This window comes from Lonchura striata, chromosome 13, assembly GCF_046129695.1.
Source record: "Lonchura striata isolate bLonStr1 chromosome 13, bLonStr1.mat, whole genome shotgun sequence".
In the NCBI taxonomy this organism is placed as follows: Eukaryota; Metazoa; Chordata; class Aves; order Passeriformes; family Estrildidae; genus Lonchura; species Lonchura striata.
The window spans coordinates 1,542,842-1,570,091 of record NC_134615.1 but is presented as its reverse complement, the minus strand read 5'-3'; the positions used below and the strand labels follow the sequence as shown (position 1 = coordinate 1,570,091).

Below are 27,250 nucleotides of genomic sequence, written 5' to 3'. Positions count from 1 at the left end.
AACACTAGTAAAATATAAACAGGTAAATAAACCAGAATATTTGCCAGTTTCTAAATGGGCAGCAGAATGGTGTTGACTTAACCCCAGCACAAAAAGAGTAGAGAAACAGGATCAGTGTCAGCAAATACCGTGTTGGGTATTCTGGTTTAAAATGGTGCAATTTGTAGCTGTCAATATAAAATCAATAAATCTGTAATTTGGTTCAATGTTTCCCTCATTCATCAAACTGAAATGTGCACAGATTTTGGAATTAAGAATGTTTAGTAAGCATTTGTTTCCTCTTTTATATTAGAGAGGGTGTAATTAAAAATTAGTTGGCAATCAGAATCACACAGAATCCCAGAATCATTCAGGCTGGCAAAGCCCTCTAAGGCCATGGAGTCCCAGCTGTGCCCGATGCCCACCCTGTCCCCAGCCCAGAGCTCTGAGTGCCACCTGCAGCCCTTCTGGGACACCTCCAGGGATGGGCACCCCAAACCTCCCTGGGCAGCCCTGCCAAGGCCTGAGCACCCTTTCCATGGGGAAATTCCTGCTGGAGTCCACCTGAGCCTGCCCTGGCCCAGCCTGGGGCCGTTCCCTCTGCTCCTGTCCCTGTTCCTGGAGCAGAGCCCGACCCCCCGGCTGTCCCCTCCTGGCAGGAGCTGTGCAGAGCCACAAGGGCCCTGAGCCTCCTTTGCTCCAGGCTGAGCCCCCCCAGCTCCCTCAGCCCCTCCTGGGCTCAGCCCCCTCCCAGCTCCCTCAGGGGTTCTCCAGCCCCCTCCCAGCTCCCTCAGGGATTCTCCAGCCCCCTCCCAGCTCCCTCAGCCCCTCCTGGGCTCAGCCCCTTCCCAGCTCCGTTCCCTTCCCTGGACACCCCCAACCCCTGCATGTCCTTCCCAAATGGGGAGGCCCAGAACTGGACACGGCCTTCGAGGTGTGGCCTCAGCAGTGCCCACAGTACAGGGGACAGTCACTGCCCTGCTTCTGCTGTCCACATTGTACTTGCTACAAGCCAAGGGTGCCCATGGCCTTCTTACACACCTGGGCACAGCTGGGCTCATTCATTTATCACTTAACTCATCCTATTTGTCATTTAACAGCTTTTTACATGCAACCCAGTAGAACGTGGTTCACTGAAGTGTACAAAATCTTTGCAAAAATTACTCCTACCAACTTCATGCAAATAAAGAACCTGCTATAAGCATCTTCTTGTATATCCTCTTCCTTAGATCTGAAATTTTGGGTTTAGCAGAGTCCTGCATGTGACAGAAGGCATGTCTGGGCTTGCATTGCCCTGGAGGCAGGGTGCCTGTGGTCACAGCATGTCCCTGAGTGTGGATTAATGACTGATGGAAGCCACAATTGTTGAAAACTGTGAAATTATAGCAATTTCCTTCACTTCTTTGTTTTACAAGCACATCCAGGAAATGTGTTTTCTCTTGTTAAGGTGTGTCTGTTTCTCCTTTTGTAGCTTCATTCAGATATTGATTCTGGAGATGGAAACATTAAATACATTCTCTCAGGTGAAGGAGCAGGAATCATTTTTGTTATTGATGACAAATCAGGGAACATTCATGCAACCAAGACACTGGATCGGGAGGAGAGAGCTCAGTACACCCTGACAGCTCAGGCTGTGGACAGGAACACAAACAGACCTTTGGAACCCCCTTCTGAATTCATTGTCAAAGTTCAAGATATAAATGACAACCCGCCCGAGTTTCTCCATGAAAACTACCATGCCAATGTGCCCGAGAGATCAAATGTAGGTGAGTACTCAGAAAGGCACTGCCCTTGTGGGGAAGGTACTGCACCATCAGGACATTTTAGCTTTATTTCATTCCTTTTGTCAAGGATTTGGGGAAGTAAAATTTACTTTCGTGTTCAGCCATCATTCATTTGATGTATTTAATCTGCTGCCAAATCAAACCCTGCACAGCTCCTAACTGGGAGACCTTCTTAGAATCAAACTATTTTTCCTCCTAGAAAGGAGCATAAGAGTCCACTGGAATTTATGGACTGTGAATCCTCTGGGGTAAACACAAAGATCATTCCTTTGGCAGAGCTGTGTAATAAAGCCGGGAAGTTACTGCCTCACCATCTATTCCATTTTCATCTCCTATTTGGGCTTGTATCTGTCTCAGAGATTTCTACAGGAATGATTTGTCTGAAACTTACTGAGAAAAATGTAAAGGAAAACTCTATTGTGTGACTGTCTAATGACAAAAGCAATATAAGGCTTAAACTACTGAGGGAAAAAACCATAATGGTGCAGGGTGACTGCTGACTTTTATATCCTCACTGGTTAGAACATTAATCCACATCACAGCTGGTGACAGACCTTTTTAGATCATATGAGTATATTTTGTCATATAGAAATTGTCAAGTAATTTTGATTTTTATTTACCAAACATGGAAATAAAAAAATTTAGGAACAGCTCTCCTGTGTGACTGAAAGCATCTCTGCATGGCCCTTACAGATGTGTTTGCCTCAGACTCTTCCTCCTCTGCTCTCCATTTTTAGGTACATCAGTTATTCAGGTAACAGCTTCAGATGCTGATGACCCTACCTATGGGAACAGTGCCAAATTGGTTTACAGTATCCTTGAAGGTCAACCCTACTTCTCGGTGGAGGCTCAAACAGGTATTGTTAAACCGTTTCTTTGAGTGGCACCTCACGACCAGAGTGCATCGAAGTGAACTGAACATACTGACTGGACACAGCTGCTGCTGTGTCTGAGCAAAGCTTCCTGCTCTGCTGCAGGTTGGTCTCCTGGCATTTGCTGGAGCTTCTACACTAGAAAGCTGATGTTGTTTCTGTGTGTTCTGTATGCTGTGATGATTAAAAGGCTGTTTCTGTGCTCAGCTGTAATTCTCCAGGCCTATCCTCTGTGTGGAAGATTAGGGCTGCTTTCCTCACAGCAATGCTCAGAGAAAGCAGAACCTCCACCATCCCTGCAAATATTGCTGTGCTTAATGCACTCCAAATGCAGCAGCCAGGTTTTCATTAAATCTGTGCATGCCACCTTCCTTTGTGCCTGCAGGAATCATCCGAACTGCCCTTCCCAACATGGACAGAGAAGCCAAGGAGGAGTACCACGTGGTGATACAGGCCAAGGACATGGGAGGACACATGGGAGGCCTCTCAGGGACAACCAAAGTGACAATTACACTTACAGATGTCAATGACAACCCACCAAAGTTCCCACAGAGTGAGTACGAACAAAATCCTTCTCCCATCTCCTGCCAGGACCCATGTTTGTGAAATATCAGATGTACCCAAGGCTTGAAGAGGCAATAACTGATGGATTATTGCACCATACGTGAATAAAGAAGTATTAGTTACTCATTTTTTGTTGTAACATATGGAACTTTAGTGTCTGGATTATTTGCTTTTTGTTGCAAAGTGAGACATTTTTAGGGCCAGCATTAAATTGCAAAGATTTCTGACCCTACACTTCATTTTTGAAGCTACTGGGCCATGCTGTATAGCTTACATGAACAGAGAGACATGTATACATTCTTCAAGACGCATATTTACCATCGCAAAACAAACTAAATGTAACACAATTACTTTTTAATTGCTGAAGTGTATTTATGGAGGTCAAATACAGCATTTTTTTTATACCTGAGCAATTTACTTTTCACATATAAAATTAATCAGGGCTGACATTACCAGACCCAGTCTTCACAGCTGGGTAGAAGTACATTAGTGGGCCCACACATCTGTTCTGCAGCTCATCTCTGCGTGGGTTTGGGTTTTTTTGAGTGCACTGCAAACTCACTCAAAGCCATCTCAGCCCACCATGTTTCTCCTCTAAGCAGCACTTCTGACCCTGACATATCCTGGCCATGGCCATCCCTCTAACATCTCTAACAGCTCTTCTTCCAGTACTGCAGCTCCCTGGCTTCTCATGCAAGAGCTGAATGCAAAAATCTGTGTCAGCATTATTTACCCTTCAAAAATAAAATTATTAAATCATAAAAAATCAGGGTTTATGTACCTTACAAACAAACATTTTTCCCTCCACATCATAACCTGGGACACCAGTATTCAACATTTTGTTAACTCCATCAAATTATGGCCCCTTCACTGAGTGTTTTGCAAGAACACATTAAATTATCAGAAATGCCCAAAAGCAGTTCCTTTACTTAATCATTCACCCCCAGGTTAAATCTGATTTGGGAATGTTTTGTAACTCAAAACCAAGGTTTAGCTGTCTGTATAAACAACCAAATTACTGATATTTTCATTCTTATTTTACTTTTATTTTTTTTTTTAATGCTCATTGCTCAAGCTGTTAATGAGTTATATACTTAAATTTTGGGTTCTTTGTGACTGGATTTAATGACCTATTTCAATGACATGTGGCAATTGTTTTTATGGGTTGTGGGAACTCAAAATGTCTCTCAGACATTTTTAGAGGTTCCAGGCCTTGGTCAGAAGCATTCTAGACCCTGGCAGACAACTGAAAAACAGCTGTGATTTTGAGTTTGAGCCATGGAATGAATTACCAACTTTGGAGGTGGAACAAGCAATCACAAAAGGTTAGATAGTATAGTAAAAGTAGTTACAAAGTAGAGGGGAAATTTTTTTAGTATTGTACAGGGGGGTTTTAACACCTGTACAGGGGGGTTTTCACTTTGTACATGGGGGTCAGAAGTTCTAAGATGGAGGAAAGTGGGCTGATCCTGTTCTTCCTCCTTCTTCTTCCTTACCTCCATGTTCTTGGTGATGTTGGCACTCACAGATTGGTTTAGAGTAGAAAAACACTTGGCAATGTAGGTAGTAGGTATTGGGGAATAATTGTAAACATGTTATACGTAATATATCTTATAAAAGATAGCAGCAGCCCTGGGCGGAGAGAGAGACGAAGAAGACAGCAGATAGAGAGGATGTCAGGGTGTGTGTGTGCCTCTACCCAGGCCGCTGATCAAATAGCTGCAGTCCAAGAACATAATCTGTTAGATAACTAGCAATAAACTGCCTTGAGAACGAACAGCTAAAGCCTGCAGAGTTTTTCTTTGGAAGCACGGGTTGGAGGAGGAATTTCACCACCACATGAGGCCCCAAAGCAAGGCTGGGGTTCTCACAATGGGTAATGAGCCAAGCCCCTGCCTCGTGTAAGTCTCCTAATGTTCCTACGGTGCCCATGGAGCAAAAAAGAGCAATTATAAAGGGGAACAAATGAGATTTTTTTTATTTTATCATCCTTTTTTTTTCCTCCCCAATTTATTATTGCTGATAATGTGGCAGAAAATGTTGACATAGATTTATATATTTAGGATCAGGTTATGTTATCTGAACTCTGGAGGGAGTTGGGAAACTTCTGGAATCAGTATTGCCTAAAGGACAACTGTTAGAAAGAGATTTATCCAGGAAGAGTGTTGCTCTCCTCTGGTGTCCCTGAATAACCAGGGAAACACCGGTGGGATGTTTGGAGATGGTTTTCCTACTGGGGCTTGCCGTGGGAAAGCCATTTATTGTTTGGCATAAAATCGTATAAAATTTGTAGGGAATGCTGTGCTCCAGGACGGCTTAGATGAATGGAGACAAGAGATCTCTGAAGGCTGCTCTTAGGATATCAGGTTTATTAGGGATGGAGAAAGGTCTTGCTTGGAGCTGCCAGCACATGGCAAGGCTTGAGGAGATGGGGGAGGGGAGAGACAAGGGGTAGAGAGGATGCTCTAGGAGAGGGTGGAAGTTCTAAGAGGGGAGAAGATCCAAGAGGGCGTCTGGCCCCTCGGAGACCCCTTATCAGGGGGCTTCAAGGTGGGCTGGAACAAGACTTTGGGCCAATGGGATTACAGATACTTGATGCTTCAGGGTAGGGTTACAGGTGTGGGATGAACCATACATTTTGGGGGGTGAGATCAAACAGTCCATTTGACTTTTGGATTTATCTGTAGGTAAGGGTATTGTCCAGCCAGTAGGGGGGATTGTTTTCATCCTTACTGTACTATTGTGAATCCTTTGCCAGGCAATTATATTTATCCATCCTTTCCAACACAAATTGGTACATATTCTCTGTGGTGTGAAATTTTACTAATTATTGTTGCTCTACAGTCACACTCCAAATTCAAGCCAGAGAAAGCAACAGATTTATACTTTAGCCAGCACAGCAAGACAGGATTTATCCAATTCACTGTATATAATTTATGCCTCTTGAATGAATGGGCAGAAACAAGAAACAGAGGTGAAGGTTTTATCATGAGTCACATGTGTCCTGGCTTGTAAGATCAGCATGTATTCTATTTGCCATCTGTTAGAGGTTGGGCAGTTTTCTTATCTCTTCCAAGAACAATGTCTCCCTCTGGGGAGAGATCTTCTGTTAATTGGCCATTGAATGACTCACTGCATGACTGGTAAAGTTCCATCATCCCATTGTGAGATGCTCCACCCAGAGGGAGGAGCCAAGCATCCCAACCTGCATAAAATCAGCACTTTTTGGAACATCAGAGCAGCCCCTTAGCTGTATTCCCAGTGGAGCAGCTTCTTCTCTGCTGGATTCCCAGAGGAGCAGCTTCTTCCCCGCTGGATCCCCAGGGGAAGACCAGGCCCATCTACTCCATCACCAGACCTTCAGAGAAAATTACACCCTTCTACAGACCACCTCTTCAGCAGCATTTCATCTGCCACTGCAGGAGCAGTCACCATTTAACTGAACTATTACCTACATCCTGACTCCTCAGGGTGTCAGGTTTCTGACTCTATCACTAGTTTTGTTTGTACTAATTACATTTTTTTTTAAATTTAGTTTTTGTTTTTCCTAGTAAAGAACTGTTACTTCCATTCCCATATCTTGACCTGAGAGCCTTTTAATTTTGAAATTGTGGTAATTTGGAGGGAGGGGGTTTACCTTTTCCGTTTCACAGGAGGCTCTTTCTTTCCTTCACAGACTCCTGTCTTTTCAAACCAAGACAGATTTTGGCACCCAATGTGAGGCTCGAGGGCATTGAGAGGGAAAAAAGGATTAACAGTTCTTAAGTTTTTTTTTTGTTTTTTTTTGTGTGTATGCTGATACAGAAATATCTTTAAGTGTCACTATGTGGTCTAGTTTACCCTGGTTTGGGCGGCACGTGGTCGCAACTGTATTTCTCCCATTTGCAGTCCCTTATCTAGACATGGGTTCTATAACTAAGGCTACTGTGGCTGTTACCCAGTTTTGCTTAGGGGTTAATAAGGTGAGGAATTCATGGATCTTTAACTTCCTCTAGAAGGCAGGTACATGGATTCAGAGCTATCACACCCTAACTGTATGTTTTTGAGGTTACTTTAATAATGATACCTACTGCAAGGAAATGACACTGGGGGAAATTTTCTCCCAACCCTTTAACCATCTTTTTGGGTCTGCTGCACCAGTTTTCGAAGGGTTAAGTTCCACTCTAAGTGCTAATGATATAATATAATGGGTGGTGTTGCTGATATGCCTGTTATATTTAGCACTCAGAGATAAAGGAAGATTAACCTGGATAACCACCCTGACACCTACACCAGAGACGAGGGATGCTGCAGCAGAGCCTGACACTGCCCCAGAGACTCGAGATGCTGCTGCTCCAGAGCCTGACCCTGCCCCACAGCCCACCTCAGAAATGAACCGCCCAGATTGGGTGAGGGTTCTGGTTAAGGAGATACGAGAGATGCTGAAGGAGTGCATTTTCCCAGCTGGAGAGAAACCTGCCCTTTGCCTTGAAGAGGGACAGTGTAATAGTACAGCTGTGGAACTCACAGATGTTACAACTGTCCAGGTTCCAGCTGAACCACAAAGGCAGTCACAGCCAGCACAGCTGCCCCAGTAGAAACAAGGAAGTCTAAGGTGAAAGCAGAGCACCCAGATAGGTATAGGAATGGAGGAACCTCACAACCCACAGGGGAGCCAGAGTTTACAATCATCACCGAGTCCCTGATGTACAAAAGTCTCCGTAACCTGCACAAAGACAATGTGTGATGAGGGCGTGAGGCTTATACTATCTGGTTACTCCAGGTCTGGGACCTTATGGGTACAGGCGTGCAGCTGGACGGTGGTGAGGCAAGGAACTTGGGACCCTTGCCCCAGGACTCAGGTATGAATCAGGTTTTTGTAAGGGAACCAGGGTCCCTTTCTCTCTGGGAGTGGATTTTAATGAGTGTCAGAGAGAGGTTTGTCCACAGGGAGAGAATGCAGGAGCACCATCATAGAATGTGCTGGAAAACCCTTGAGGAAGGGATCCAACAGCTGAGGGAAGTGGCAGTATTGGAGGTACTCTTTGGGAGGGATGGACAGCATGATAATGACCCTGACAAGGTCAGGTGCACAGGGCAAATGCTATGGAGTCTAGCAAATCTTGGACCATCTCATTACACCACTTTCATTGCAACAATTGATGCTGACACTAACTGAGAGACAGTGGGCTCTATTGCCAACAAACTTAGGAATTATGAGAGTATGATCAATGGCCCAATGCAGGTTCATATCTCAGCTGTGATTAAGGAGTTCAAAGAGGAGATGAGGGAGGAGATGAGGAAGGTTAATGCAGCACCTGTGCAAGTCACAGGCCCCAAAGTCAGAGCCCAACATTCCCCAGCTAGAGAGAGAGGGTACACCCCAAGGGCTAATCTGTGGTTCTTCCTGCGTGACCATGGGGAAGACATGGGGAGGTGGGATGGGAAACCCACTTCTGTCCTGGCAGCACGGGTCCGTCAACTTAAGGAGGGAAACTCTAACCGGGGGAGTTCCACCAAAGTGAAGGTAGCCTCAACCTCCCGTGACCAAGCTTGTGGGTACGATCTGTCAGATCCCCTTGAAGGGACCTCTAGTATGTATGCCCAGGAAAGGAATGATAACCAGTGTTAGAGGGGCCCTGTCTCTAGCCAGGGAGAGGCACGGGAAAACCGGATATTCTGGACAGTGTGGATCCGATGGCCTGGCACATCAGAGCCACAAAAATATGATGCTTTAGTTGATACTGGTGCACAGTGTACTCTGATACCATCGGGACATGTGGGGGCAGAGCCTGTTTCCATTGCTGGTGTGACAGGGGGATCACAACAATTGACTCTGGTGGAAGCTGAGGTGAGCCTGACTGGGAAGGAGTGGAAGAAACATCCTGTAGTGACTGGCCCAGAGGCCCCGTGTATTCTGGGCATAGACTTCCTCCAGAACAGCTATTACAAAGACCCAAAGGGACTCAGGTGGGCTTTTGGAATAGCTGCTGTAGAGGCAGAGGACATTAAGCAATTAAACACCTTGTCTGGACTGTCAGAAAACCCGTCTGCAGTAGGACTCCTAAGCAACGAGTGCCAATTGCGACCTCGACAGTGCAACACCAGCAGTATCGGATGGATTGAGATGCCGTGATCCCCATCTACAGAATGATTCGTGAGCTGGAGAGCCAAGGGGTGGTCAGAAAAAACCACTTACCCTTCAACAGCCCCATTTGGCCTGTGCACAACTCTGACAGAGAATGGAGATTGACTGTAGGCTATCATGACTTGAATGAAGTGACTCCACCACTGAGTGCTGCTGTGCTGGACATGCTGGAACTCCAGTACGAGCTGGAGTCCAAGGCAGCAAAGTGGTACGCCATGGCTGACATTGCCAAAGTGTTTTTCTCCATTCCTCTAGCAGCAGAATGCAGGCCTCAGTTTGCTTTCACCTGGAGGGGCGTGCAGTGCACCCAGAACCGACTGCCCCAGGGGTGGAAACACAGCCCCACCATCTGCCATGGACTGATCCAGACTGCACTAGAAAAGGGTGAGGCTCCAGAACACCTGCAATACATTGATGATATCGTTGTGTGGGGGAGCACAGTGGCAGAAGTGTTTGAGAAAGGTGAGAGGATCATCCAGATACTGATAGAAGCTGGCTTCACCATCAAGAAGAGCAAAGTCAAGGGACCTGCCCGAGAGATCCAGTTTCTGGGAGTGAAATGGTGAGATGGACGGCGCCAGATTCCCACTAGGTCATCAACAAGATCACGGTGATGTCTCCACCAACCAGCAAAAAGGAAACACAATCTTTCCTAGGTGCCATAGGTTTTTGGAGAATCACGTTCCCGAGTATAGCCAGATTGTGAGCCTTCTATACCTGGTTACCCGCAAGAAGAACGATTTCCACTGGGGCCCTGAACAGCAACAAGTCTTCACCCAGATCAAGCAGGAGATCGCTCATACTGTAGCCCTTGACCCAGTTGGGATGGGACCAGAGGTCAAGAATGTGCTCTACTCTGCAGCCGGGAACCATGGGTTGTCCTGGAGCCTTTGGCAGAAGGTGCCTGGTGAGACTCGAGGCTGACCACTGGGATTCTGGAGCCAAAGTTACAGAGGGTCCGAAGCCAACTACATCCCAACAGAGAAGGGAATCTTGGCTGCCTATGAAGGAGTTCAAGCCGCCTCAGAGGTGATTGGCACGGAAGCACAACTCCTCCTGGCACCCCGACTGCCAGTGCTGGGGTGGATGTTTAAAAGGAAGGTTCCTACTACCCACCATGCAGTGACGCCACATGGAGCAAATGGATTGCCCTCATCACTCAGCGCGCCCGTATTGGAAACCTGAATCGCCCTGGGATTTTGGAGATAATTACGAACTGGCCGGAAGGTGAAAACTTTGCTCTCACTGACGACGAGGAGCAGGTACAAGTGACAAGGGCTGAAGAAGCTCCACCATACAACCAACTACCAGCAGAGGAGACCTGCTACGCTCTTTTCACTGACGGTTCCTGTCGCATCGTAGGGATGAACCGGAAGTGGAAAGCAGCCGTATGGAGCCCCACACGCCAAGTTGCACAAGCTACCGAAGGAGAAGGTGGATCGAGCCAACTCGCCGAACTCAAGGCCGTTCAGCTGGCTCTGGACATTGCTGAAAGGGAGAAGTGGCCAAAGCTCTACCTTTATACTGATTCATGGATGGTAGCCAATGCTCTGTGGGGCTGGCTGGGAAGGTGGAGGAAGGCCAACTGGCAACGTAGAGGAAAGCCAATCTGGGCTGCTGATATATGGAAAGACATTGCCTCTCGGGTGGAGAAACTAAAGGTGAAAGTCCATCATGTAGATGCCCATGTCCCCAAAAGTTGGGCTAATGAGGAACACTGAAACAACGAGCAGGTAGATCGGCAGCAGGAATAGAGGTGTCAGAGATAGACTTAGATTGGCACCATAAGGGGGAGTTGTTCCTGGCTCGATGGGCTTATGATGCCTCAGGTTATCAGGGCAGAGATGCCACCTACAAGTGGACACAAGACCGAGGGGTGGATCTAACCATGGACAGTATTTCTCAGGTTATCCATGACTGTGAGACCTGTGCTGCCATCAAACAGGCCAAGCGGGTGAAGCCCCTGTGGTATGGTGGGCGATGGAACAAGTACAGCTATGGGGAGGCCTGGCAGATTGACTACATCACACTGCCCCAGACACACCAAGGCAAGCGTTACGTGCTGACCATGGTGGAAGACACCACTGGATGGCTGGAGACTTTCCCTGTACCTCATGCCACTGCCCGGAACAGCATCCTGGGCCTGGAAAAGCAAATCCTGTGGAGACATAGCACCCCTGAGAGAATTGAATCTGACAACAGCACCCATTTCAATAACAGCCTTATCAACACCTGGGCCAGAGAACATGGTATCGAATGGATATATCATATTCCCTATCATGCTCCAGCTGCCGGCAAAGTTGAACGGTGCAACGGACTCCTTAAGACTACCCTAAAGGCATTTGGTGGGGGAACATTTAGAAACTGGGAAATTAACCTGGCAAAAGCAACCTGGATGGTCAACACCCGAGGGTCCATCAATGGAGCTGGTCCTGCCTAGTTAAAACCCTTGCACAGAGTGGATGGAGATAAAGTCCCTGTGGTACATATGAAAGGCATTTTAGGGAAAACTGTTTGGATTAATCCCACCTCAGTCAAAGACAAACCCATCCATGGGATTGTTTTTGCTCAAGGACCTGGTTACACTTGGTGGGTAATGCAGAAAGATGGGGAAACCCAATTGTGTACCACAGGGAAACCTGGTCTTAAGTGAGAACTGGGTGTAAGATTTCATTGTGATGCAGATGGAAATAGAATAAGGGGCGGATAATGTCCTGTCTTGTAAGAGAAGCATGTATTCTATTTGCCATCTGTTGGAGGTTGGGCAGTTTTCTTATCTCTTCCAGGGAGATAAGAAAATCTCCCTCCAGGGAGATATCTTCTGTTAATGGCCATTGAATGACTCACTGCATGACTGGTAAAGTTCCATCATCCCATTGTGAGATGCTCCACCCAGAGGGAGGAGCCAAGCATCCCAACCTGCGTAAAATCAGCATTTTTGGAACATCAGAGCAGCTCCTTTGCTGGATTCCCAGAGGAGCAGCTTCTCCTCTGCTGGATTCCCAGAGGAAAACCAGGCCCATCTACTCCATCACCAGACCTTCAGAGAAAACTACACCCTTCTACAGACCACCTCTTCAGCAGCATTTCATCTGCCACTGCAGGAGGAGCAGCCACTATTTAACTGGACTATTACCAACACCCTGACTCCTCAGGGTGTCAGGTTTCTGACTCTATCACTAGTTTTGTTTGTACTAATTACATTTTTTTTAATTTAGTTTTTGTTTTTCCTAGTAAAGAACTGTTACTTCCATTCCCATATCTTGACCTGAGAGCCTTTTAATTTTGAAATTGTGGTAATTTGGAGGGAGGGGGTTTACCTTTTCCGTTTCACAGGAGGCTCTTGCTTTCCTTCACAGACTCCTGTCTTTTCAAACCAAGACAACATGAGAGAGAGTTTTCCTTCCATTTTTGTAATAACATCTCTGCTATCAATGGAAACCTTGATACCACAACAATTTTTGCCTTTTCGGTGGTTAGTTGTCCTTTCACATCCCTCCCTGAGCAGAGGGGTAACAGGTAGGAGGTCATGTTTATTATCCACATTATCCATGTGGGTTAAGGTTTCACAGCTGAAAGACCCTCACCTTTGCTGCTCAAAGCTCTTTGAAACAGAGCAGAACAGAACACAGCATTCCTTCAGGGGAGTGAAAATGCCAAAAATCACTGTGTTTATTTGGAACTCAAGATCAAAGAGTAAACACACAAGTGGGGAGCAGCTTGCTCACTTGGGGCATATGCCTATTTTCCCTGTTCTCTCTGGCCCAGGTGTGTACCAGATGTCGGTGTTGGAAGCAGCTGTCCCAGGAGAGGAAGTGGGGAGAGTGAAGGCCAAAGATCCTGACATTGGGGAGAATGGCTTGGTAGCTTACAGCATCATCGATGGAGATGGCATGGACATGTTTGAAATCACCACAGATTATGAGACTCAGGAAGGGGTTGTGAAGCTTAAGAAGGTGGGTGATGCCTACTGCTATATAGTGTTTTTTTTGTTGCTAACAGAATATTTGGTAATAATGGATTACTACCTAAGCTAAAATTAGTAAATGCAAATTTCACTTAATTGCTCAAGGTGTGATTAACTCTTAATATTCCATTTCCCCATTAGCTGAATTGGAATGGAAGAAAATAACCAAGAAGAGTTACATAAATACTGTACAGTGGATTAATTGCACAAACTAAATGAATTCATAATAAAAAGTCACGGTAAAATATGATGCCATCAGCTTCATTGTTAATGAAGTTTTGCTTAGAGCTGATAAGTAGCAGACATTCACTGTTGCTTCATGTTCAGTCTGAAAAGCCTCATGCCCTATAGTTTGAATTTTTCAGCTGTGCATTGTCCACAATAGTGTTCTGAAGGAGTCACAGGCTATGGAAAAAGCAGCAGAGGGGATTTCGCACACAGCCTGTCAGCAGGAACTTTGAAAGCATTATTAATTATTAAGCATTAATTTTAAATTGCAAATTTCAGAACATAAATTGTACTATTATGGAAGCATTATCATTTTGCCCTTTTTATCTTTGAGCTATTTATCTCTCTTGAAGATAATCAGAAGTCAAAGAAGAAGACCTTGTCAACTTCTGGTCAACCCTGCCCTGCCCTTTAGGGCAGACCCTTGTGGGGGGACCCAGAGGTCTCCTCTGCTCAAAATTGCCCTGGGTCAATTTCTGTCTCTGTTCTAGAGGTGGGAGTGGATTTTATGTGTGTTTTGAAATGTGAGTGAGCTGTCACTCCACTTCACTGGTGTTAACATACTTTGTGAAATATGGTTGTCACCTGCATGATCATTTTGAGGTGCAACCCTGCAGCCACTTCATGCCCATGCAGGTGAAGAGGCGCCATAGCTTTGATCAGGCTCCCAAAAGGACTTGTCCCATGGGTCATTATTCCATCTTCTCTTTGGAAAGTTGTATGAGTTCTGTGGTGGGAAAGAACTGCAGGAATGAAAGCACTGCAAACCATCTTTGCATTTTCCCCACTACCTGAATAATTTAACTTATCAGTATGCTATCTCATGGTGGACCCAGGAGCACTTCAAACCACATCCATGGGGAATGCCTGCCAGCCTGGATAAAGCCAGGCCTCTTGTGGGAGCGCCTTTCCCATCCTTTGCACTTTTGTGCTGCCTGGAAGGTTGGATGGAGACAAAATTTATATTTCCAGTACAGATGATTGATACAGCAAGCAAAAAGCAAGACCAGGACTCTGTGGTGATATTTTGAGTGCCTTCCTATGCTGCTCCATACATAGAATGTAGCTCCTTCCATTTGAGTCTTTATGTTTTTAAATACACACATTTCAGTCCAAGTTCACTGACAGACGCTCACCTTTGTTTGATGTCATTGAACACTAGGGCACTGCCTGCTGCTCTTACAGCCTGGTTTCCCTGACTCTGGAATGCCCTGTCCTCTTGTTTCTCACAGACCTTAGATTATGAAAGCAAAAAGTCCTACAGCCTGAAGGTGGAGGCAACCAATGTCCACATTGACCCCAAGTTCATCAGCAATGGGCCCTTCAAGGACACGGTGACAGTGAAAATAACAGTGGAAGATGCTGATGAGCCACCAGTGTTTCTGAAGCCAAGTTACATTTTTGAAGTACAGGAAAATGCAGCATCTGGTACTGTGGTTGGAAAAGTACATGCCAAAGACCCGGATGCTGCCAACAGTGCCCTAAGGTTTGCTGGATTTCCTGTTTCCTTCTGAGCATTGGCTTTTGGAATGGTTAGGCAAGTTCTGAAGACAGTGTGACAGATCTACAGACACCCAGAATATGGAAAGTTTAACCATCTAGCATTGTTTTTGTGCCTGTTCCACAAGCTGCCAGTTTCTTAAAGCCTGTATCACACTACAGCTATGTCAAATTAAAATATACTTAAGGGAATCTTTGGTAAAATCTATTCTAAATTAAATTTTCCACAAATATCTTGTGCTGTTATCCCAGCATGGATTTTTCTCAACATATCAAAGTCTAAGATATAGATTATGGATTGGGCTGGGAAATTGTTAAGTGTTAATTGTTAAAGACAAGCCCCCACAGGCCCCTACTTTCTGCAGTTATGTCGGACTGTCTTGGAATCACAGACTCATGGAATGATTTGGGCTGGAAGACCTTAAGGTTCATCCATTCCTACCCCCTGCCATGGGCAGGGACACCTTCCACTGTCCCAGGCTGCTCCAAGCCCCAGTGTCCAACCTGGCCTTGGACACTGCCAGGAGCAGCCACAGTTTCTCAGGGAAACATGTGGCAAGGTCTCCCAGCCCTCATAGTAAAGAATTCTTACAATAGCCTTCTGTTAGTTTAATTTTATTTGTCATGTTCTCAGTGTAACTTAAATTATGAAGACCTCTTTTGTGGGTATACTTAACATTTAAAAGAATTTCAATGTGAAGTCATGAAAGTCAGAGCTGTATAAAGCTGTAGAAATGTGCAGAACGTGGATAATAGCTGATAAATTGGTATGATCAATTAATATTCCAAGTAAACCAAAGATTGGAAGACTTAAAAGATCAACAAGATTAATATGAAACAGAAGATAAAAAAATATCTCAGTAGATACTTTTATCATGTTTTAGAAGAGAAGAAAATAAAGAGTGTATTAGGGCTTTGATATAGAGACTTCAAAGACTAGCATTTTCACTTATTACAAACATTCTGATGTACTGTTTTTCTAAATGTAGAAACCAACCAGGTGATTCTCCTTTTAAAAGAACACATATCGTCCTTTTGACAATGATATTGAGGGTCACAATAGGTGTACTACTTAGAATTATTTAGAATTAATAATAATATAGAACAAATCTGGATGCATGAAACTCCTAAGTTCGTCTTTCCTCTAATTGCTGACTTTCAATCTTCTTTAGATATTCAATTGATCGACACACTGACCTTGAAAGATATTTTGTTATTAATGCAGAAGATGGCAATATCAAGACAATAAAGGCTTTGGATAGGGAAGAAATGGCTTGGCATAATATCTCTGTCTTTGCAGTTGAAGTCCGTGAGTATTTCACTGAGGTATTTTAGAATCAGTGGTATGAATCTTGTAATCCTCCAATTGTCTGAGTTTGATAAACTGCAAGAAATCTCAGCAGAAATACCTCAGCATATTTGATCTTTCCCATATTTGATCTTTCTTTGGATGCAGTTTGGAACTGTTTTTTTCTTTTGAGGGGTTTTCCTGCTTCTGTCTCATATCAGTGTTGTCTCTCCTGCAGACAAACAGCACCAGGAAGCCAAAGTTCCCGTTGCAATCAAGGTCATTGACGTCAATGACAATGCTCCCAAGTTTGCAGCTGCCTACGAAGCCTTCGTGTGTGAGAATGCCCGAAGCAACCAGGTATGGCCTGCCCAGCACATCCTGTGGCCAGCATCTTCCTTGTTCTCACCACCTCCCTCTTCCCATCACCTCCCTCTGCCCACCACCACCCTGTGCCCACCATCTTCCCTGTGCTACCACCTTCTTCTGCCCACCAGCCTCACCTGGCCCACCTTCCCTTTGCCCACCACCTTTCTCTGTCCACTGCTTTGTGCCCACCATCTTTCTGTTCCAACTACCTCCCTGTTCCTACCACCTTCCTGTGTCCAACACCTTCACTGTTCCCAACACGTCCTGTTCCCACCGCTTCCTCCAGGCCTACCACCTTCCCTTTACCCACCACCTTCCCTGTTCCCCCCACCTCCCTGCACACACAGCTCTTCCCTCAGGGCATTAGCCCAGGTTTGTCCTATCAGCTCCAATGAGAGGGAATAAATGAACATTTGTTTTGAGGTTTTGACCAGAAAGCCTTGAGCACCCAGAAAGGCACTTTATTTCTGGACTGCTATCAGCAGTTATACAGTCCTTTGTGCATGGAGTGGGATTGGTGTTGGCTGGGAGTATCCACCAGCACAGGGCCAGTGGAGCTGGGGGCAGCTTTCCCAGTTGTGAGACTGGTTTGGATATTGCAGAAATACTCAGTGTCTTACAGGAAGAATCCCAGTGCAGTTCTTGTAGAGTTTACTCAACAGATTTATTCCTGGCAATCTATGAGGGAGAGAGGTTAGGAACATAGAGAAATACAGCTCTGCACATGATCTTTGCCTTTACAGTCAGTGTAGCAGTTTAAAAGAGACTTTCTCAGCTGCTGAGTTTTCTGCAGAATTTTATTTAATCTGTTGTGTTACCATTAACACATATTTGTGTATAAGAATGTTGAAGGTGTATGCTTTTACAGCTGTAATTCTGGGGTTGTTAATGCAATAGTAATTAAAGATTGCCTGTTGTAGTTTGCAGTTGTCTCTGTGCTTCTAATTACTTATATTTGTATTTGAGGTGGCTTCTGCTATTTTACAATTCTTACTCAATAGCTGTCTCAGAACGCTGCTTGTATGTGATGTACCCAGAGAAGGAGCTGTTTGTTTACTGAGTGCTTTTCTTTTGCAGCAATTTATTACAATTAGTGCTGATGACAAGGATGACTCAGCCAATGGACCAAGATTTATCTTCAGTTTACCACCTGAAATTATTCATAATCCAAATTTTACACTCAGAGACAACAGAGGTTTGTGTGAAGATTCCCACTCTACCAGAATCCAACAAAATGACAAAGTAGAACTAATGGCCAATGTAATGTTATGCAAAAGCATTGTCATTAACTTTGGCAGAGTGTCTTTCTCCAAGATTTAGGGGAGGAAGGCAAAAGCATACAGCTGAGATGCAAGGATGTTCCTGGGAAAGTGGGATATTTGTTAACTCATGATGCTTTTGAGACAGGATGGGAATGAAGAGACTGAGTCAGAAGGTTGAGAGAGTAAAACTCTGATTTATTTCACAATGCATCGCTCTTTATACAGAGCTTTGTCCAGGCCAATTCCTTTGGTCCTGAAGTGAAAACAACTAACAACATTGGTGCACAGTGCATGACGCACAGTGGTAGAACTTAACTATAAACAATGTGAAAAACAAGAGAGATAAAAGACCTTATTTACCTTATTTTCCAATAGATTCCCAGGCTTCTGCCTTGTTAGAAACTTTCTCTTTTTGACTGAATCTGATACCTACATTCTCACTTGAATTTTCTTGAATGCATATTTTAAATTACATAGTAATAACCAACAGGAAGAATCCACTGCCATTTTATCTCCCAGGAAGAGGATAAAACCACTGCCAAACACTCAGTAAATGGAATTGGCAGATGTCCCTGATTTAGACAAACCTAAAACTAGCTGAGACAGCATAAATCATTAGGCTGCTTGTATTTGTTTACCACTGTGCCTGCCAGCTTTTGTAAATTATGAATCATAAGAGACATGGGCTAGATTCCCAATGGAATCAAATCAGTGCCCAGTGCAGGAAATTAAATGGTGATTTGTGCTGTGGAATATACCTGTGCTGGCTGTCTCAGGATCTGGATATCCTGATCCCTTTGCCAATCTGGTATTCACAAAATAGAGCTTTGCACTCTGATGGCGAGATGTAAAAGAAATTTGTAAGCAAAAAACCTCAGGCCTGGGTGAATGTCAAAATTCAATTGATCACAACATAATAACATCAGTGACCCAAACTTGCCAGAGGCTGAGGGAGCCAGAGGAAGTGGGCAAACTGAAAAAAAAAAAAAAAAAAAAAAAAAAAAAAAAAAAAAAAAAAAATCCAGATACATGATTTCAGTAAAAACTGTTCTGTTGAGGCACACTTTATATCTCTCTCCACATCTGAAGGGAGGGCAATTATCATTACAGTTCCCAAACAAAACTCTGTTATTCTTGACTGATCAAAGTAATACTGTTGCCTGGTGCTTGACGTTTGTACATACATAGCAATTCATAATGGAGCCAGTGCAGGGCATATATTTAAAGTAGTAAAACACAAGTTTTGAAAAATTCATGGGTGTATTTTTAGAGAGGAGTAAATCAGCACGTATTCTTTGCTTGAGACCCAGAGGCCAAGTTTTGCTATAAAATACATTTTATGGTCACTACATCAAACTGAAAATAGATTATATTTTATAATCTAGCAAAGGAAGTGCAGCTCAGAGTGGAGATACTCTGAGTTGTATTATGGTTCCTGACTCCAGCTAATCCCACTCATCCTTCATTTCCATAAACTGACAAATTTGTTACTGACAAAATTCACCCAGATAAAAATGTGTTGTAGTTGAAATTATGATGTCAGTTTGGTATAAGGTTTCTACCTGACAATAATGCAAAAGGTTATTTCAAGAAGATAGGATTAAGGGATTGAATCTTCCCACATAATTTTCTTTTTGTGAAATAAATATTCTGAGAAAATTCATTCATTTCCATCCTTTCTTTCCCTCATTTTGTTCAATCCTCAATGCAATTATCTTGTTAATTTACATATTCTTGTGAGTTTTTAAAAGTTATACTTGAACAAAGTAAAAAATTTAAAATTCTGTGTACTCCTATATAAAAAAACTTCTTAGGGAGAGTGTGTTACCATTTGCAAGTCAAATATTGTCCATGGTCATTCAAAGTTGTTTTTTTCAGTGGTAAGTCTGAGTATTTTATAAGCCATGCCACAGCTTTCAGAGGGAATTGCTACTTTCAGAGAAAAATGGCTTTATTAACTGTGGAGAACAGTTAATGAAAAATCCAGTGTTTGGGCCTATTACAGAACTTTAAAGTGAATACAGTCCCATAATTATCATTTAATAGAGTTTCTTTTTACCAGCTCCTGAAAGTAATCACATATTGCAGTAATCCAAAAAAGCATAATCACATTCTACATCCTATTAATAGCCCACTGTGTTACCAAGTCTTTAGCTGAGCCCATCTCCCATGGAAAACACAAGATAATGGCTTAGTCCACGCTGGGATAAAACACAGAATTACTTTTGCACTGTTTCCTTATATTATAGCTCATAAACAAACAGCACTGTCTACCCAGGCTCTGCTCAGTTCTGCTCCCACTGAAGTCAGGCCTTCAAAACAGCAGCAGAGGCTCATGGCACTTCACAGCAAAGAGGCAGATTTTGAGTATATGGATTTCCTGCTTTTGACCCTGCTGGGTCCTGTGCTGAAATGCCCTTTCCTTGAGCTCCCTCAGCCCAGCATTACTGGAATGGCTGCAGTCCCAAATTCACAAGATAGAGCTTTGCAGAGCCTGAAATTAAACTTGTGAGCCCCAAAAATCAGTGACTAAATTCTACTTTTTAAATTCAAACATGTGCTTCACACTTTTTCAGCAAGAAAATTTTGAAACACACAAACAATCAAGTCACAGGATTTTGCCATGGATTATCCACAGTGATTGCCACTCCTGGTAAGGTAAAGATTTTAGACAGCTGGACCCCTGAAATAGTTTCATTTTCTAACTGAATCAGCCCTCACACCTCATACCTCATAGTTGAGAAAGTTCAAACTGCAGTCAGCTCCTGTAATCTAGAATACTCCTTACACGACCTATGTGCTAACAAGCCCCCAAAAACTAAGCTGCATTTGCCTATGCACAGGAAAAAATGGAAATCATCAATAAGATCACCAGAGAAAAAGACAAAAATCAAGGGTCAGAGAGATCAGTATAAGTATCACCAAGAATAATGCAATTTTAGCTTCTAATTGTGAAGATTTCATGGAGAGCACAGGGAATCTTTGCCTGCAACATCTTTGAATATTGGAAAGCCAAGGCAATAATAACTGGGAAAATGTGATATTTTGGGAATGGCCTTGAGATGACTGTTCCTTTCCTTTTTGTGTTAACTCCCATTGTGTTCATTAGGACTGACAGTCAAGTAGCTCCCATATGTGTTAAGTAATAGTTTTAAGCTGGCATTGACATTTAACTTCTGTTGGCTTAAAAAATGCCATTTTACCAGGATTATAGTTCTACTCCTGGGCCTTGAAAATAATAAAAAAGCAAGGATGAGAATATTAGCTGGGATTATATGTTATCTTTTTTCTAGGTAAGAAACGGGGGCTTTTTCTTCTTATGGATATTATGTTTCTACTAAATGCAAGAAGTGAACCTAAACAGTAAAAGGAAAAGTTGAAAAAATGACCTTTTAGACTGGATGTATTGTAGTCCTTTTTAAACTTTAGCCAGGCATGTTGATTAGATTTTTCTTTTTAAAAATTTATGTTAAACCAAAAATCATTTCCCATTAAAACAGATAAATCAACCATTGGCTCAAAATCAGGTTTTTTTAGTATAAGTGACTGCAGTGGACCAGGCCAGTCTGTATAACATCTGAATAATTTGCCATCCTTTTCTTAATTTTAACTAGGAATGCTATTTCAGCTGACAAAGGCAAGAAAAATAAAATATAAGAAATGTATAGCCAAAGACTATATATACTAATACATGTTATTGTCATTACTTGCACATTGCCTTTGCAGCCTTGAGGCAGCTGTAGTTCAGCCCCCTGTTAATGTTCATATTTTTTGCCACAAGAATAATCTGCCCTGTTGTGATTTTTCATTTAATGGAGCAGATCTTGGTTATCCCATTGAGGAAATTAATTATTAAGTGCATTTTGGAGGACTCTGGGGAATATTTTGTTCTGGATCAACATATTAATTTAAGTTAGCTGATAGGCTAATAGATATTAGATGTTGTATTCTATCTGCACCAAAGTGTTACAAGTCCATTAATTTAAAGTCCTAAAATAAGGCTTTTGTCATGCAGACATTGATATCACCAAGGTCCTGTAAAAAATTGTGCCTCAAAGTTTAGATAGTGCATGTAAACATTCAGGAGATTAGTAGGACTCTGAGGGAGACACTTAACAGCTCCAAAAGGCACAAGTAATAAACAATCAGATCTTTATCAGTGTCTCTGTCCTTAGCAAGTGTGACATTGTGCAAAGGAGAAGTTGACAAGCTCATTTGTACCCAGCTGTTGTTTTTGTGAAACTCAACACCAAAAAGCAACAGTTCTGTCACACCCAGGGGGCCATTCAGGGCACCAGGGGTGTGGGCTGTCAGCCAGGGGCAGCTACGGGGGATGGATTCATTTGGTGTGTAACAAACAGCTCCAGCTTAAATATTCCTCTTTTCTGGTGAAGTTCCTGGGAGAGTAAATCTGTGCAAACATCCTCCTCATCCCATAGATTTACCAAATTTGGGGGTAGTTTCAGACCTTGTCCTACATCAGGGGCACTGCCTGCAAGGGTGGTTAATGCAAGGCAAGAACACTTTTCTTTGGGTATAATTTATTCACAGATTTCCATGGAAATCACAGTGATTAGGTCATTAGGAGAGGTTTTATGGTTTGCATTATTAAATTCTGGGATTTATGCTGACTCTTCAACAGGAAACAATTAATCTGCAAAAGCCTGAGGCAGCAGTAATGTAGATACCTTTGGAGATGAACAGCCCTCCCTCAGCAGATAAAAGAACTGGTCTTTTTTCCCCCCCTTTATGTTATACAGTGAAAAATAAAGAACATAGCAAGCCAGGAAAGGTTGTATGGACTAAATCTTCAGTATAAACTGGCTTTTGAAGGTCTGAAAACCATGGATGTGAATACTTCACTTTATTTACTTTGGGATGTGTACAACTGATATAAACTTTGGTTTAGACTGAGCTGAGAAAGAGAGCAGGGGCACAAGGGAGCCCTGTTGGTGCTTCCCTGAGAACAGGAAGCACAGGCTGCCTCAGCCCAGGGTGTCATCTCACACTGTCCCCTTTCCAAGGTTTAAGCCAGAGGAAGTATGCAGGACCATCCAAAATGTCCTGTGCTGAGATGGCAGCTTATTTTCTGTCCCCTGCACCATGGCAGGTCACTTCTTGTGAGGACAGTGGGAACAGAGTTACAGCAATACTGCCAGGAGTTGGACTCTTGGATCCCTGTGGTTCTCTTCCAACTCAGGGCATTTTTGATTTTGTGATTTAACTCTTCCTCACATCCATGTGATACAAAATGTGCCCAGATATACTGTGCATGTATGATCAAGCTCTCTGAATTCTGGCTTTGGAAGTTTGGGTGAAAACCAGATTCTGATAAAATGCTGTTACCTTCAGCATTTGTTACTGAAACAACAAGGCTCAAATTTGCTCATACACAGAAAATATTGGCTTTTGTTATGGTGGGAGTCTCATTATCAGATCCCATTTGGGGACAGTGTCTACCATGCTTTTATATGTGATACCAAGAACACATAAGGGAGATATGGGTTTTACTTTTACCCCTCCATTGAACACTTTAATTTTGGAGAGACACTAAAACCAGATCAGGCAGCAATAAGAAGGTCCAGACATTTGGGTAGTTGAAAAAATATTGTGAATTTCTCAGAAAGTTACAGATACTAAAATGTGCTATCAGACAGAGATTATCTGTGTTGCTTGTGTTAATTAAAGAATTAAAACTGAGATTAAAACTGAGTGTGGTGCTATATTAATTAAATATAATCATGTAATGGCTGTTGGGTCATTAGGAAGGCAGCACTTTCCACTGGTTTATTGTAGAAATAACTCTAAAGCCAAAGAAAATTGAGAGTTTTTGCAGCGAGATAATTTCCTTTTCAATATTGGCTAGGAGGACAACCCCGTGGAAGAATTAATGATGATTCTCTGTCTTCTTCAACCAGATAACACAGCGAGTGTGCTGGTCAGACGGGAAGGGTTCAGCCGCCAGAAGCAGGATTTGTACCTCCTCCCCATCGTGATCAGCGACGGCGGCGTGCCCCCGCTGAGCAGCACCAACACGCTGACCATCCGCGTGTGCGGCTGCGACGGCAGCGGCTCCCTGCTGTCCTGCAATGCCGAGGCCTACGTGCTCAATGCGGGGCTCAGCACCGGCGCTCTCATCGCCATCCTGGCCTGCATCGTCATTCTCTTAGGTGAAAAATGTTCCTTCCTTGCTGCTTGGCTGGGCTTGTGTTAAAAAAAATCTTGCCCTCAGCTCCAAGATGGAGAAATAAATCTGAATTTTTCAGCTTTTATTTTTGTAGGGAGTGTTGATCTGCCTGGCTGTGAGAGGATCTGGGCTGAGCTCAGTGTGGCCTTGCAGGGCAGGCCTGAAGGAGCTGCAGGAAAGATGGAGAGAGACAATTGACCAGGGATGGAGGGACAGGACACAGGGAATTGCTCCCAGTGCCAGAGGGCAGGGTTGGATGGGATACTGGGAATCAGGAATTGTTCCCTGGCAGGGTGGGCAGCCCTGGCCCAGGTGCCCAGAGCAGCTGTGGCTGCCCCTGGATCCCTGGCAGTGCCCAAGGCCAGGTTGGACACTGGGGCTGGAGCAGCCTGGGAGAGTCAAAAATATTCATGGCAGGGGATGGAATGAGATGAACTTTATGATCTCTTCCATCCTAAATCATTCTGGGCTTCTGTGATATCTTCAGTAGCAAACACCAGTGTATTTGCATAGATCTGCTTGGAGAATGTCCTTCTGTGGCCTAATGCCAGCTAATCAGGGACACTGCTTAAAGGAGGTCATGACATACAGTTCTAAGTTTTGTGATCTTCCCTGGATGGCAAGTTCCTTATTGAAGTCAGCCAGGATTAATGGCCCCTGCCAGCTATTTCCCTCAAACCTATCTTGTGTTGAAGACAGATGAGTGGTTTGGAAGACCTGCTATTAAGAAAGTGCTGCAAAATGTTTCTTGAGGATTTGGAAAAAAAATTACACAATATTTTCTAATTTCCCTGTAGTATTTTATAGTGTGTCCTTTCTCATATACTTTATTTTATAGAAATTTGAAGTGAGAATGCAAAACAAATACGTCTTTGGGGGTGTTGCTTAAAAAAATTCCATTTTAATGGAAACGACACTTTGGAATTAGAGTTAAATTTTGGGCATACAAGAGAGGATAAAGATTCATCTTTGTTTCGTTGCAGATATTCATGTGCTTGGGCTGCTCAAAGGCAGTGTCACAGTGTTCTGCAGTACTTGGGGCCCCACAAGCACTTCCCTTGAATTAGTGTCGCAGTAATGAGCCATTAGTAAGAGCCCTGGCATGCAGCTCAGACAGAAAGCCTCAGATCAGTGTGTTTAGTTCTGTGTACAAACATCTCTGCTTTTTCCTAGCAAGCAGCACTAAAAATGCAGAAGTTTGCAACAATCCATCAGAAAAGCCGAGGGCTTGGGGATGCAATAATTACTTACAAAGGAGCTGCTGTTTGACAGTGCGGTCTAACCCGCATTTTTTTTTTCCCCAGTCATTGTCGTGCTGTTTGTAACCCTGAAGAGGCAGAAGAAAGAGCCCCTGATCGTGTTTGAGGAGGAAGATGTGCGGGAGAACATCATCACGTACGATGATGAGGGCGGAGGTGAGGAGGACACGGAGGCGTTTGACATCGCCACGCTGCAGAACCCTGACGGCATCAACGGTTTCATGCCCCGCAAGGACATCAAGCCCGAGTACCAGTACCTGCCCAGGCCGGGGCTGCGGCCCGCACCCAACAGCGTGGACGTGGATGATTTCATCAACACCAGGATACAGGAGGCTGATAACGACCCCACTGCACCTCCCTATGACTCCATCCAGATCTATGGCTACGAGGGCAGGGGCTCCGTGGCTGGGTCCCTCAGCTCCTTGGAGTCAGCAACAACAGATTCTGACTTGGACTACGACTATCTACAAAACTGGGGACCTCGATTTAAGAAACTTGCAGACTTGTATGGCTCCAAAGACACTTTCGATGATGATTCTTAACAATAAAGTTTAAGATTTGGCCTTAAGAACTGTGTCCGAAGTTCTGAAGAATCCAGAGGAAATGTAAGCAGGTATTTTTTTAAAAACAAGAGAAATCTCATTTAAACATTTAAGTTTGACAGAGAGGATTCCTTTGATTAAAAGGACATGAAAGTGGTAAATACTGTGAAGTACCTTCTCCTACAAAAGGCAAATCTGGAAGTTCGCTGCCAGCTTCACTGAAGGAAAAAACCCACTTAAGAAATGCGAGATATTTAAATGAAGGAAAATGCTAAAAGCGAATCTACAAATAAGGGAAATCTTTTATGTGTTATGAACATCTAAATCTTTTATGTCAAAGAAGCTTCCACAAATTAGAAAAGATAACAGTTCTGAGCTGTAATTTCGCCTTAAACTATGGACACTCTATATGGTAGTGCATTTTTAAACTTGAAATATATAATATTCAGCCAGCTTAAACTCATATGGTGTATGTACAGTACAATGTACAATTACTATGTCTCTTGAGCATCAAACTTGTTACTGCTGATTCTTGTAAATCTTTTTGCTTATTCTTTATTCTTAAACTAATACATGCCAGATATAAAAACTCTGTCTTGTTCGGTGGAAGGCACCCTATTTCTATGTCATTTTTAATGTATCTATTTGTACAATTTTAAAATTCTTATTTTAGTATACATACAAATATCAGTATTCTGACATGTAAGAAATGTTACAGCATCACACTTATATTTTATGAACATTGTACTGTTGCTTTAATATGTGCTTCAATATAAGAAGCAGACTTTGAAATAAACTGATTCTTTTTTAATTATTGTTCTGGTTATTAAGCATATAAGGAAAAACATAGTGTTTCTAATGTCCCATTTATAGTTCTGACTAATTTACTACAATTGTGACCTTTTAATAGCCTTATTTATTATGTGTTTGTAGATGGTTTGTTGCTTTGTTAAGTGATTATTTAAAAATCAAGTACATTTTACAAATGTTTTTTAGATTAAAACAAATATAACGTCTGGTGAACATTTTGTACCCTCTCTACAGCTTGTGGCTGCTCCCAGAACACAGTAAGAATCATCATATAGTCCTACTGTGTGTTCTGGATTAAATTAAGTGTAATACTTTTCAAGATGTCCCATGTAATATGCATTTATCTTGTATCTTAGAGATTCCCGAGGCTTCAGGAGTGGCTTTGTGGGTGGACAGGCGTACTCTGCGCTTACACTTTACTCCAGCCTTGCTGAGCTTCTGCAGGTTCTAGAGACTGAAATCTGACCCAGTTTAGCTGTGACTTCCCTAAGGACTGTTCTACCTGACAATCA

At 43.3% G+C, this 27,250-nt stretch overlaps 1 protein-coding gene across 6 annotated transcripts in view; it reads left to right on the top strand.

The window, feature by feature from the left end:
* Positions 1-26,739, top strand: part of CDH11 (cadherin 11) — an 89,122-nt gene extending 62,383 nt beyond the window's left edge. For all 6 annotated transcript variants that reach the window (XM_077786249.1, XM_021534737.3, XM_077786250.1 and 3 more), the window contains 10 exons: positions 1,451-1,745; positions 2,501-2,620; positions 3,021-3,188; positions 13,095-13,282; positions 14,754-15,007; positions 16,194-16,330; positions 16,548-16,669; positions 17,756-17,873; positions 23,859-24,110; positions 25,432-26,739. In XM_077786249.1, the coding sequence (XP_077642375.1) occupies positions 1,451-1,745; positions 2,501-2,620; positions 3,021-3,188; positions 13,095-13,282; positions 14,754-15,007; positions 16,194-16,330; positions 16,548-16,669; positions 17,756-17,873; positions 23,859-24,110; positions 25,432-25,928 (2,151 nt within the window). In that variant the 3' untranslated portion in view covers positions 25,929-26,739. The remainder of the gene's footprint in view (positions 1-1,450; positions 1,746-2,500; positions 2,621-3,020; positions 3,189-13,094; positions 13,283-14,753; positions 15,008-16,193; positions 16,331-16,547; positions 16,670-17,755; positions 17,874-23,858; positions 24,111-25,431) is intronic.
* The last annotated feature ends 511 nt before the right edge of the window (positions 26,740-27,250 follow it).